We start from the raw sequence: 14,369 nt of genomic DNA on the forward strand, positions 1-14,369 counted from the left end.
GAGATAGCCCATAGGCTTGCTTCCTAAAGTTAGTTTTGTAGTTTTTGGGGATTTATGTTGTAAATAATGTTTTGACCATGATTATATATAAATCTTGAGTTTCTGCATGATTTGTATGGATTAATTCTTCCAATTGATATTTTATTTTTTATTTATATGTCTATGTATGTTATAATAAATGGTCATGTGCTTACACTAGATTTGATGAGTTTAATGCATGTTTATGTGTGTTGCAATTATAAATCTAGTGATGGTCAAGACATGGTTCTTAATTCATTACTCTTGTGGTTTGTTTGAGGAATTATGCTTATTTCTTGATGGATTGTGCTACCTCTTTAGCTTAATTAGTTTAATTTCATTATCATAAGTCTAGTTGTAGTGTAGTTGTTTTATATTCCTAGATAGGTAAACAATCCATTCTTATTATTTGATGATCCATGCTTATGAGTGCAAGTAGTATATTTCTCTAGATTTTAGTGTGAGTATTAATTGTGGGTATATTGAATGATTAATGGTTTAATTTTATAGGTTGTGTTACTTACTAGATTGATTAGGCAATTTATGCTTAATTTGCCATCCATGCTTAGTATTTTAATTAATGGTGCACACACACACACACACACACACTTGTTTTACAACATGGAATCCCCCTGAATTGACAAATGCTAAATGTTTAGTGAAGTAAAGCCTAGTGGTGAACTCTATGTCCCAAGACTTCTCTCTCATTCTCTATATCTTAATCTTTAGATTGTTCTTACTTTGCATGTTTTTAATTGAATCATTAGTTTAATTCAACTAACCAAACCCTTTTTGATCATTCGACCTACTAACCCGAATTCAATTCCGTAATACCTTGCAAATCCCTTGGGACGATCCCTTTTCACTCATACTACATAGTGTAGTGTTAAGTGTTTTTTTATAAATTCTAAACGTGGTGGCCACTTCTCACACTCACACTTTTTACATCATTTTGAGGTATAAAACAAGGACGCACCACGTTTTTGGCGCCGTTGCTAAGGATTAGCAACGCTGTATTGGGAATTGATTAGGAATTAGTACTCATTTGATCCTTACTTTATTTTATTTTGTTTTGTTTTCTCCTTTTGTTACTCTTAATTGACTAGGTACTTGGAGCAAAAAGAAGCAAAGCAAAGAGAGCCTCAAAGCAAGCAAGCAAAGCATAAAAGTACAAAGCAAAAATAATAAAAATTGCAATTGCAAAAGCAAAGCAAAATGCTTAAAAAAAAAAATTCTTGAAGTTGCTTAAGGACTTTTGTGAGCGTTTCTAAACTCCTCTTGCTTAGTTTAAATCATCAGCCCATATGGAGGCAACTTACTTTCTTGCATTTGTTGAAAAGCATGGGAGTATGGGAACATTGTATGTGGAGGCTTGTTGTTGATTGATTTGTGTTGTGGAGGAGAAGTATTTGCTATTTGTTGTGTTTGTTGTTCGTGTTGATTTGCATTGTTTATGCATGGTCGTAGGTCTTTAAATCATCCTCTTGTTCTATTGAATCTTAATCTTTAGTCAATTGTGCGCAATCCAAGGGGTAAAGGCAATTCAATTGAATCCACTGCATCAATGGACGATCATATTGAAGACCTTGGTCATGTAGACCAACAAGGCATACTCCATCCTAATATGCAACAACATGATAATATGCACGTTCCCTTAGACATGCCTAGACCTTTTGCTCCTCAACCACAAGGCCAAGTTCCAATTGGAATGCCAAGGCCATTCTTTGTACCATCTCTACCACCTATTGTCCAAGTTAATAATGGAGCTCATGTAGAGCCACCAATTGCAAATCTTCCCATGATTTTAAAAGATCACTATGTACCAAATGAATATAATGCACCCACATGTATTCATCTTCTTCCATTTCAAGCACATCATTATGAAATTAAGCCACAAACCATTCAAATGCTTCTGAATTTTTATGGCCTAACAAATGAGGAATCATATAAGCATTTGGATGAGTTTCTTGAAGTTTGTTCCACTATGTATTACACAGACATGTTGGAAGAAGTTTTGAGGTTGAAACTCTTTCCATTTACCCTAAAGGACAAAGCAAAATATTGGTTTAGCAATTTGAAACCTCTTTCCATAACTTCTTGGGTGGAAATGCAACAAGAGTTTTTAAGAAAGTATTATCCCATTTCCAAAACCAATGCCATGCGAACTTCAATTCGTGAGTTTTTATAAGGGGATAGGGAGATGTTACATGAGGCATGGGAACGATTGAATGACTTGCTTTAGAAATGTTATCATCACGACATTCCTAAGTGGCAAATAGTCCAACATTTTTATGAAAGTTTGTCGGATACCCATAAAGGCATGGTTGATGCTTCGATGGGAGGTTCTTATTTGGATAAGCATGAGGATGATGTGTGGAGATTATATGCAAGCATGAGTGAAAACTCAATGCATCAAACATTGTCCTTTAGAAATGGTAGGAATGTTAATGTAGGAGGAAGAAAGAATTCAAGCTTATATCAAGTAGAAAATTCTAGTGACATAGTTGCCAAGGTAAAGTCTTTAACTTAAAGGTTTGATCAATCAAAATTTGGCTCATTAAGGGTCTTCCTCCCCTTATCATCATTATTCTAGTGAGTCTTGCATGACATATTCAAATGTGTTACATGCTACTTCCAATTGTCTCCATGGACATATGCATAATGAGCATTATGAACAAGTTAATGCCGCATTTGTGAATCAATGGAATAATCCCTATGGAAATCATTACAATCCTGGGTGGAGAAATCACCACAATTTCTCTTGGAAAAGCCAAGGGGAAGGTTCAAATCCTCCCCAAGGTGGTTTTCAAGGAAAGTATGTTCCACCCTACTTGCAAGGCCAAAATTCTTAAGGTTATCGTCTGTCTTACTAAGCTCCCGATGGGAGCCAATTTTCAAATTCTCAAGGTCCCAATCAACCATTTTATTCTCAAAGTCATCCTAGAAGTCCAGCTTTTGAGGAAAAAGTTCTATCGGCTCTAGGTACCTTGGAGGCAAATACTCAATTGCGTCATTCTCACTCACAATCAATCGCCAAGCTAAAAACCTAAGTAGGGTAAATAACTAGCACATTAAATGCAAGAGAAAAAGGAAAAATGCCTCTTAATCCCGCGCTTAAGCAACAATTCGTAGTAGAGACAACTTCCCAAATGGAAGGTCTTTCATTTGAACAAGTTAATGCGGTGACCATTTTGAGAAGTGGAAGGGTGATTGATAACCAAGTTGATGTTTCTAATGAAGAGAGTGAACCAATGCAACCTAGTGTTGACATCCGTCCCGTTTCACATTCTATTCCTCCTTTACTTGGAACAAATGACCCCGTTGTTGAGAATTCTTCACAAAATATTTTTTTAAAAAATCTTTTAAGCCAAAGGCTCCATTTTCAGATGCTTTGAAAGCGTCTGCATCTTTTGAAGTAAGGTGAATGAAATCATTGATTTGTTTCTGCAAGTTAAAATAAACCTTCCTCTCTTAGATGCAATTACACAAATTTTCGGCTTATGCCAAGTTTTTAAAAGATTTGTGCACTATAAAGAGAAAGAACACGAGCCAAACACCAAGGAAAGTTGTCCTTACCGAGCAAGTGAGCTCAATTTTGCAACACAACACTTTATCTAACTTCAAAGACCCCGGTTCACCGACTACATCTTGCACCATATATAGGTGACCATGTCATTAATCGGGCTCTTTTGGATTTAGGGGCAAGCGTGAATCTTCTTCCATACTCGATATATGTTCAATTGGGTTTGGGCGATATAAAGCCAACGTTGGTAGTTTTGCAACTAGCCGACCGATCTATCAAAAAGCCCCGGGGTATAATTGAGGATGTTTTGATCAAGATTGATAAATTCTTCTTCCCGGTTGATTTCATAGTCATTGACACAGAACCGGTTCCCAATCTAAAGAGCCAAATAACCATTATCCTTGGCCGTCCTTTTGGCTATCGCCAATGCCAACATCAATTGTAGGATGAGGATAATAAAGATTTCTTTTGTCTACATGAAGGTGATGTAGACACCCCATTTTGCCTCACCCATTAATTCGGACATTCCGATAAATTTTTATTAAAAATTATAATAGTATTTATTTATTTTTAATGGCTATTGATCTTCTTAATCCATCACACGTATAAATATATATTTTTAAATCACGTTGCATAGAATAATATTTTTCTAAAACGTTATATATATATTTTTTTTATAGAAGGGGCATATCCACATATATTATATTCTTTATAGTTTGAACTTATATTTTCTATACTTAAATTTTTTATACTACAAAATTGGTGTTAATATACAAGCTCATAACTTTTATTGCTTTTCTTTATTTTATTGATTTATTTATTTATATTTTTGGCGTGTGTCATATATATACATATGTGTGTGTGTATCTATTCACCAAGTAGCCCTACTCGCTAAGCCAAGGGATAAACCAACTTAATGATAAAAAAAAAAGACCATGCAATTGTGTGCTATATATGTATAATGAATAAAATATAAAATATATATAAATAAAGTAAGTAAATAAACATATTGCTAAGCATATAATGCTTGCCTAGAATATTATTGTCCGGTCAAAACAGGATTTGCATTAAGTAAAGAAAAGATATGATATATATATATATATATATACACACACACATTTAAATTCGGTCCAGGCATTAAGCCACGGCGCAAGGCCATGATCTCTCTATGGAAGAATGTTAACAAAAATAAGTTAACAAAATAAAATAAAAAGAAAGGAAAGTATAATTAAAATATACATATATATATATATACACACACACAGATGCACGCATGCACATTAAAAAAGGAAAGCCAGTTATCAGTTTTATAACTCCTATTGCATGAGTTGCGTCACCATTTAGTGGATAGCATGATTGGTGAGTAAATAATTAAGGCAGGAATTTAAAATAATGCCAAGCGTTGCTTGTCTGCCAGAGCGAGTCGGCTTATAAATACAAGATTGGCAAAAGGAGGGAGGGACCCGAAAGCGATAAGCATTTTGTTAATACTATTCACACCCCTCTTCAGCCATCACCAAACTTCTACTTCCATCATATGCCGGCAACCACTCAATAGTGAAGGTTCTGTAAAAAAAAAAAAAAAAGTGTGTTTAAAAATAAGACAATGTAGAAGTATTTTTCTTTCTATTTTTAAAGATTGCTTCATTTATTTAGATCCTAGTTCCATTGCATATATTGCTTTTAGTTATGCGCATATTTATTTACTTTGTAAATATTGTGGCCGTCTGACATCTTCGTTGTCATATTGATCATTCTTTTATATAGAATCTCTACAATAGCTACATGACACCTTAGTTGTCATGACAGTTGTAGTTTGCTTTATTCATCGTCTCAGCATCTATTTATTTATTTATTTATTTTATTTCTTTTCTTTCTTCAAGTATTTGATTTTTGAACTCCACAGATACAATTATTTCATGACACCCTAGTTGTCATGTAAGCCATAATTCCAAAGCATGAGGGCTGTTGCAGGGTCATTAGAACTTGGTGATACTCTCAAGGGCACAAAACCTTATTTACTCCTTTCCTGTGAGACCTGGTTATAGATTCACAAGTCTGGGTTATGCTGTGTTTTACATATATATATATATATATATTATTGATCATATTTTTTTTGGCAACTAACTATAGAATGGTTTATTAAGCCCACTCATATATGATTGTGAAGTTTGGATTGCTTTCCGTTTCTCTTTGTAAAATTGTAATAAGGAAGTTACGTGTATCATCATTATGAAATGCGCAGACCTGCCATCTCCTAAGAAAATACATTTCTTAGACATTCTTTATTTTGTCTTTATTTTATTTATTTTATCATTCAAAGCAACTTCTTTAAGTGCCAGTAAACCCTTATTTTGTTAAAAGGTTTCATACTAGAGATCTCTTAAGTAACTGGAGGGTCATGTTTTCAAAACTTCTCTTAAAACACAAATTTATTCCTCTGTAGTTTATTTAGGCACATAAGGTTCAAGGAGTTCTTAATTCATTAAATGACTTATATATATGGTCTTGGTAAATTGGGGCTTCTTAAATCCTCAAAAATAATTTATTTCACAAACTTGTGATATCGAAACAATTCCAAACTTACTGTCTCAAGGAAATTATATCTATATTTATACATATGAATAAAGTTTTATGGTTTCGTAATTTGTAGTCTCGTAAGCACGTACTTAAAAAAACATTTTTTTTCTAAAGTATGAACTTTCTTTACACTTTTTCTTCATAATAGAAAATTTATTATTTAAGTTCCTAAACTTCTTTCGAAACTAGTAAGCCCTAGATCCTTCAAAATTTGGTTTTGGGTTTCAATAAACTTTTAAAACAAAACTTCCAACTCAGGATCTTTATAACAGTAAATAAACAAAATCACCTTTTAAATATGTGTTTCTGTGTCTTGGGTTCTAGTTTGCATAAAGGTCTAATTTAGGAGCTAAAGGTTCAAATCAAATAAATTTTCTTAGAGTACTTTTTTTTAAACATCAGATTTAAGACATGAGTTTATTTAAGGGTGTGTTTGGATAAATAAGGGAGAAAAGAAAAGAAAGGATAGTATTAGTTAGGAGAGAAAAGAAAAGAAATGAAATGATAGTAATAATTTCTATTTGTGTTTGGATAATTTCTATTCGTGTTTGGATAAATAGGAGAGAAAAGAAAAGAAAGAATAATTATTCTTGTTTGGATAAGATGGAAGAGAGAAAAGAAAATAAATGATAGTAACCAAATCATTATCCTACCCTTACAGGTCATTAAAATTAAATGCTACATATCATGCAATTAAATGTGTTTCTTTGGTGGATTATATTAAAATAAATAAATCCACCAAATAAATCCAAACCCATCTCAACCTTCAATCCAACCTCAAATCAATCTAATTCAATTCGACTCTCCATAATAATAATATTGTCATTTTTTCATTCTTTTTTGTTATTATTGATTGATTGATTTATTTTTTTCGTTACTAATTAGTAGCACGTATTATTAAGATTTTTTCATATTTGTTTGATATACTTGCCATAAATATAATAAAACCTCTTTCAATCTCTATCAACATGTCCTCCTCCTACATAACCCCGAAGCCTTGAAAGCACCTTGTAGATTTGAAGCTGAAACATGGGCTTAGTGGCTATAATTTGATCCAAAAGTGGCTCAAAACAGCCCCAAATGGTAGAACAACCGTTGACATAACCAAATCAGAGATACCCAGATGCAGTTTATGTTCTGGGTATCAAGGCAGACTCTGTATGTGTTTGATCTGTTCATCAGTGTCGTGTTGTTCCTCTCCTCCTCCTGATTCTGATTCTGATTCTGATTCTAATCATGCCCATTTGCACACCCAATCTCATAATGGTCATGAGATTGCTGTGGACATGGAAAGGGCTGAGCTTTATTGTTGTGTGTGCAGTGATCAGGTCTATGATCCTGATTTTGATAAGGCTGTGATGTGTAAACACATCATGGGATTGCCAAGTTATGAACTGTGAGACATGTTAATTTGTTATGTTGTATGACTTTATATAGTTTCCTCAATGGATCGAACACTGGAATCTATGACCCCTAATGGAATGTATTTATTGAAAAATCGTCATATATTTTGAATGTCAAATGTTGGTTGGACACTTCAATATGCATTCTTGAATTTTCTTTCCATTTCCAATAAAACAAACGGGTGCAACATTGACAAGAATGCCTGAGCAATGAGGAAACTGAACAACATGTTAGTGCTCACAACAAATGCAAACCTTGCTATTCTCGTCTCCACTGGAAATGTCTCACTCGGTATCAACCAACCTAGAGGTCTGAGATCATGTGTGCACTAATGCATGGTTTGGATGGTAAATTGTCTTTCCTGTATGTCCCATATACTTTAAAAGCAATCTGTTACTAATGTATACAAAATAGTGTTGACCCTGCTAAATTCAAAGAATGAAATTTCTCAGATAAATGATAATAACAACTAAAACATCCCCTTAGCATAGGACGGAAGACAAAGTCTCTTGCTCTTAGATAATATCCACATATTGTCATCAGTATGCAAAACAGGAAAAGAAGTAACAGAAGAAGATATTTATACATCATCTACTGGTACAAAATAAATAGAATTAGAAGTATTATTTTTACTTGGAACTACAAGAATCTTATCATTTTTCCCATCAAACAACATAGCAATAGAAGGAACATAGCCATATAGCCACTAGAATGGAACTCACAAAATGCTTCCACCACATAACAGAGATACCAGTAGTGAAAAAAAAAATAAAGTAACCCATATCAAGCTTTCCATAATAGATAACAAGCAGACAAAAAAAATAAAATAACCTATATCAAGCATTCCAAAATAAATAACGCGTTATAATGTCTCATTAAAATAAAACAAACATACGGTCTCAAAGTTAATATGCCAAAAGTTTCATAGCGAAAGAGAAACATAATATAACGAAACAAAGAAATAGTAGAAAGTTCCATCAAAAGACATCCCCAAAAGATAGTATAACTAAAACCATAGTCAACGTCTAGAATCAGCGGACATGAATTCCTCCAAGAGTTGCTTGCGATGATTAAATGGACAACCAAGAAATTGTGTCATTCTAGCAGGATGGTCATGGTCAGTCAAAAAAATGAAAGCCTTAACAATTGCATGCTCCTCTATTCCAATTGCTGCCAACTCCTTAAAGACATCCTCTTCATATTTTCCCTTTTGGTTACACTTCTCATAAAGATTGTTGAATGTTTTCTGAAGATCATTTCCCTCTTTAAGAAGTTCATTTCTCTCTTTAAGAGATTCAACAACACCTTTCACTACTCCAATCATTAGGTTATCTTCATCAGCAGTCAAAGATTTCCTTTTTCTTTTTCCTTTTGAAGAAGAAGTGGAATGGGAAGGTACACTTGAAGGTGTTTCAGGAGACATTATATTCATATCTTCAAACTTAGGATCAAAAAACACCAGTATTATCCAAACTTGCTTCATTCCGTGATACCAAGTGATCAATACCATAAATGTTATCCATAGGATCATCATTATGAGTTGGCACCCATTCATTGCTCCTCTCATTAGCACTTGCTGCTGATTCATTATTCTTCTCCCTATCATTTGCTGCCCATTTTTCCATCCTCCTCTTAGCAGTTAGGGCATTAAACCCCCTTGCCCTATCCTTGCCAAATAAATCCAACAACTTATCATAATTGAAAATCGTAGCAGTCTTCCATTTCTCGGCAGCTGGTTTTGCCTGTTGCCAAAACATAAAAGAGAAAAAAATATATATTATCATTATTTCAAAATGAAAAAAATAAATAAATAAATAATGCATCTCTTAATAGTAAAATAATAATAATAATAATCATACTTAGAAAACCAACCGCAATCAAATCAGCCCAAACTTCAGGTTCAGCGCTCCACATTTTTGTTTCTTGACTCCAAGCAAATCCACTCAAACCATTTTTGAACAAGTCAAAACACTCGTTAAAATGAGTCTTGGTTGTTTTCAATCGATTCTTCACTTTAGCTTTGTTGATATCAATTTTGAGTTTTTGTTTCAATTCTTCAACAATTTCATGATAAGCTCTTGTTGTGAATGTCCCATCAAGCATATTTCCCTTGAGATATTGATTATGTAATGCATCCACAAATATATCATCCATTTGTGCATTCCAATCCAATCTGTCCCTCTTCGACACACCATTTATGGTTGATTCTTTACTCATTCTTATGTCTACATAATAACAAGTATAATACAAAGAAAGAGACAAAAAAATAAAATGAAAATTGAAAATAGATAAAAAAAAAAAATGCATGCAAAGTAGAAGTTTATAACAAATTATTAGCATTCTACATCTCCAAATCAAAACAAGCACTCTAACATAAAAAGACATTAAGTTTTTTCAAGCAAATAAACATATGAAATATCACATTTGATTAGCTACATAGTTATGCCACATATGGGAAGCTATTGAATCTCTCAAGTATTCCCCTAAACTATGATCTTCACTTCCCTCAACTGGACCAGCCTCTTCATTTTGAGTTTCATTCAACAGCTCCCGGTCTACTTCATTAATAAGGCTTTCATCAGGATCCATGCCCATTAAATAGTTGTGTATGATGCAACATGCTAAAATAATATCAACTTGAGTATTAACATCATATGTTGGTTCAGTACTGCTTCCTATGATAGGAAATCGTTTCTTCAAGACACCAAAAATTCTCTCAATAAAATTGCGTAGTGATGCATGTCGAAGGTTGAATAACTCTCGAGGATTCTCCGGTCGATGTGAGGACCATTCTTTTAAATGGTAGCGCACACCTCTATAAGGCGTGATAAGTCCAGCCTTTAATGGGTATCCCGCATCAACAAGATAATATTTCCCTATCAAGAACAATAATAATTAAAATTGGCTTCATATTAATAATTTATTAGTTAATATTAATAAAATTTACCTTGAGGAAGTTTTAGTTTATCTCCATTTCTTTCTAATGCACTAGCCATAACTCTTGAGTCTGAAGTGGTACCCTCCCATCCAGGTAAGACATAGTTAAACTTCATGTCAAATGAATAAGCAGCTAACACATTTATTGTAATGACCCGGTCTTTTTTCTTCTTTTCCTTTGCTCAGATTTTTACGAATATTTATTTATTTATTTATTTATTTTTTCCGTTGGTCTTTTCCTTTCTGAGTTCAGTTTCTCGTCGCTTAGTGTCGTCTTGAGTGCTCTGGAATGATTTCCGAGACTCTTTTCTTTGGATTGACAATTTCTTTTGAGGACCGAGTCATTTCCACATTTTTCGTTTTTTGACACTATTCACTTTTCGTCATTTTCCCTATTTCGTCATTTTCCCTATTTTGTCTTTTCCCCGTTTGTCACTTTATTGGCATAACCTTACTTCTTATGTTCGGAGTTGGTTTTTGACTTCATGTATCTTCATTCTAAGTGGTTTTCACGAAATACGTATCTTTACTTTTGTAAGAATGTACTCTGGTTGCTCTCGGTGTCCATAGGGGCATGGATGCATAATTTTTCAGAATCTTTTCTTTTCTTGTGGTATTTTTCGTAAATATCTTTTGAAGATATTTTATTTCAGGGGTATCTAAGAAAATATCTTTTGGAAGATATTTTCATTCTGGGGCAGTTTCGCACTTTTCACTTTTTATAGGGGCCATTGTGCAATTAATGAAAGTTATTGCTAAATGCCTTATTTTGAGTCTAGATCATCGTACGGGATTCATTTTCACTTTTCGTCGAGTCGTGTACTCATGGAATTTCCTTCTGGTGGTTTTTCTCTAGTTTCAGGGTTTCTGGCCCCGGTTGGGGCATATCTTTTTGCTCGAGACTCAGTTTTTGACGCAGTTTCTTCCGTTGTCCATCTTTTCTCATTTCAGTTCTTTTTTGTTCACGGTGTTTTGTCGTTTGAGCACGTCTACTCAAATTTCACTTTTCCGGACTCGGTGGGGCCCGTTCGGGACACTTTTAGGGTTTTTCTATAAATAGGAGGTCTTAAGAAGAAAAATCTTTTTCTCTCTCTCTCTCCTCTCTCTTGGTCGGTAGCCATGGCAGCCAAGGGGCTACCACCCTTCTCTCTTCTTTTCCGGCCATTTCCCTTTAGTAAAAAGGTGTAGTGCCTTAGCGTTTTATGTTCGCCTTGCCGTGCTCTACCTTTCCCCCTTATTAGAATCCGTTTTTGGTCATTTCTTGAGTTCGAGTTTGAGGTCAAGTTGTGATTTTGATGGGGCTTCCTTGGGGGTTATGTTCATCGTGTTGTTCCCGACAAAACCTAGAAGTTTCGTCGGATTCAGAGCAGTTTCGTTTTAGTGGGGATTTGAGATTTCATCTCAAATGGAGGTAGGGGGTGTTATAATTTCATATTTTGTTGTCTTGCATGTTTTTGATACTTATACAACTTGTATGCATGCTTTTGTTAAGAATCTAAAATTTAATTTAATTATTTTCTATGGTTAAGATTTAATTCTCATGATGGTATTCAACTTAGAATTAAATTGTGGCATGCTAGGAAATTAAGTTTTGATGTGTTAGTTAACATATATGAAATTTGGATTATTTGGAATAGAATTGCAATTTTTATTTAATATTTTTCTTTTGTGAAAGATTAATTATCATGATCGTACCTTGCATGAAATTAAGTTGTGATATGCTTTTAAATTAAGTCTTGACATGTTCATCATCATTTTAATTTGAGAGCATTTGGATGAGTATGAAAATCTAGAGATTTTGATTAAAAGTATTAATTAAAATCTATTTCAAAGGCTCCATTGGCTTACTTGTGTTTTAACTTGATATTTGTGATGACTAGGACTTGTGTACTAGCATATATTGATTTGGGATCATTTAGAGTTGATTTGGAAAAATAGAGATTTAATTATTATGATTTAATTAAATTCTATCTCATTACTCCATGGATTTCAATTATGTTGTAGAAGTTGTTTCTATATTTAAATCATGGATTTGGACTTATTGTGTAGTCACTTGGTTATGTTTTAAACATTGAGTACATTGTTGTAAAATTTATATTCATGAGAACATGTTTTCTTTATGGAATATATTATTGCCTTGTGTAATGATTTGCACACTTTGTAATTGACATTATGTATGTCATTTTAGAATTGAAACTCTAAGGCATGAATTGTGTGGTTCCAACCTACTTGCGCATGGAAAGTGTTTTCATGCATTATATAAATTATGTATAAGTTGTGAACTTATTTGGATTATTTTGGAGTCTTGGGACATTGTTGTTACAAGTGACATGGCTAGAGTTTGGCTTTAGTGCAGGAGGTATGAGTTCTCCCCAATTGAGATAGTGCGCACTAGGGTGGTTTTCCTAGCGAGTTAATGCCCGGAATAACCATTGAGGTTTCGGCAGAATTTCGAGCATGATGTCCAAGTCTTCCACTATTTGATTTCGCATTCAATTCCAAGCTGACAATCATGTTTAATTGTAACTTGTGGTTTTGGCTATTGGCGATTTGATGTTGTTAAGTACATCTATACTAATTGTTATATTTAGTTGTTTTCACACTTTTAGATTTCAAGTTGATAACTTAGAGAATCTATGTATTGATGTGTGGTTTTAGAAATTCTAATTGTACTAAATTGATATATTTAGTTGTTATTGCATTTTAGATTTCAAGTTGATAATTTTGAGAATCTATATCTTGTTGTTTTGTATAGCATGCTTCTATGTTGGTTAAATTGCATAGATATTGTGATTTGTGTTTTGTTATTCAAATGTAACTTAGGAATGAACCTATAGATTCATTTGGAACATAGACGTTAGGTGGCATGACCCACTTTTGTCATTTTTGCATTTTAGATTTCAAGTTGATGACCTTGAGAATCTATATTGTGTTGCTTCGTATAGCATGCTCCTATGTGGTTTAAATTGCATAAAGGATGTGTTTATGCTAGAAATGAGTTAAGGTAGCTTAGGATGCTTCCTGAGTCTAACCTTTGACATAGACGTTAGGTGGCATGACCCTTTTGAATTGTTTCATGTTGTTATAAAAATTTATAAAGAAATCAAGTCGATGCATGCTCACTCTTTACGAGTAAACTTGTTTACTCACCTCGAAATTACTGGGGATTTGTTCAGATACAGGATTCAAGATTGGAGACTTGCACTTGCCTTGGGCGATTTGTAGATTTGAAGCTTCATTTAAAGTATTTTTGTTCACATGGAAGTGTTAGCATATTTGAGTTTGCCTTTGAAATGTAATCTTTCTAACTTGGAGGTTTGACATATCAATTGTTGTAAATGAATTGTAATAAGGCCATGGGCCATTGTAGCATATTTAAAATACCATTTTATACTTGCGTGTATGTTCACATTATCATATAATAGTATATAATTAAGTTTGATCATGCCATGTGGAATTCAAATAAGACTTAGGAACTCATTTTAGCCTTGATGCATAACAGGTTCATTTTTCACGTTTTTGACCAGTTTCGGTCGACCGGTGGCCTGTTTCGGTCGACCGAACCTCTCTTGGTTTTCATGGTTCAGCAAAAATCCCAATTCCAGTAACCTTTTTCACTTCGAGGCTTATATCGGTCAACCGGTTCTCTACATCGGTTGACTGAAACTCATTTTTTTCATCTCGAGCTTTAAACCAGTTGACCGGTTTGTCACTTCGGTCGACCGAACTGAGAGTTCTTTTCTCTTCTTTTTTTCCAGGTTGTTTCGGCAGACCGATGCTCCATTTCGGTGGACCGAAATGGAGCTGCCTTATTGATGTTGTTTGGTGGTTGTCTTTCTTAGGCTTGTACCAATTGGTTTTCTTCCATTCGACTTCGTTCATCTTGTTTGGACCATTTAATAGTATA

General features: G+C 33.8%; 1 protein-coding gene across 1 annotated transcript; it reads right to left on the bottom strand.

Annotated features, from left to right (window-relative positions):
- Positions 1-9,943: 9,943 nt before the first annotated feature.
- Positions 9,944-10,521, bottom strand: LOC132309133 (uncharacterized). Its single transcript, XM_059807481.1, has 2 exons — positions 10,473-10,521; positions 9,944-10,401 (listed from the first exon to the last, which is right to left on the bottom strand). The coding sequence occupies exons 1-2, from the start codon at positions 10,519-10,521 to the stop codon at positions 9,944-9,946; spliced, it is 507 nt and encodes a 168-aa protein (XP_059663464.1).
- Positions 10,522-14,369: the final 3,848 nt, after the last annotated feature.

The sequence above is a fragment of the Cornus florida genome, unplaced genomic scaffold (assembly GCF_030987335.1).
Source record: "Cornus florida cultivar Cherokee Brave unplaced genomic scaffold, ASM3098733v1 CherokeeBrave_3.0.0_Hap2_Chr05, whole genome shotgun sequence".
NCBI lineage: Eukaryota > Viridiplantae > Streptophyta > Magnoliopsida > Cornales > Cornaceae > Cornus > Cornus florida.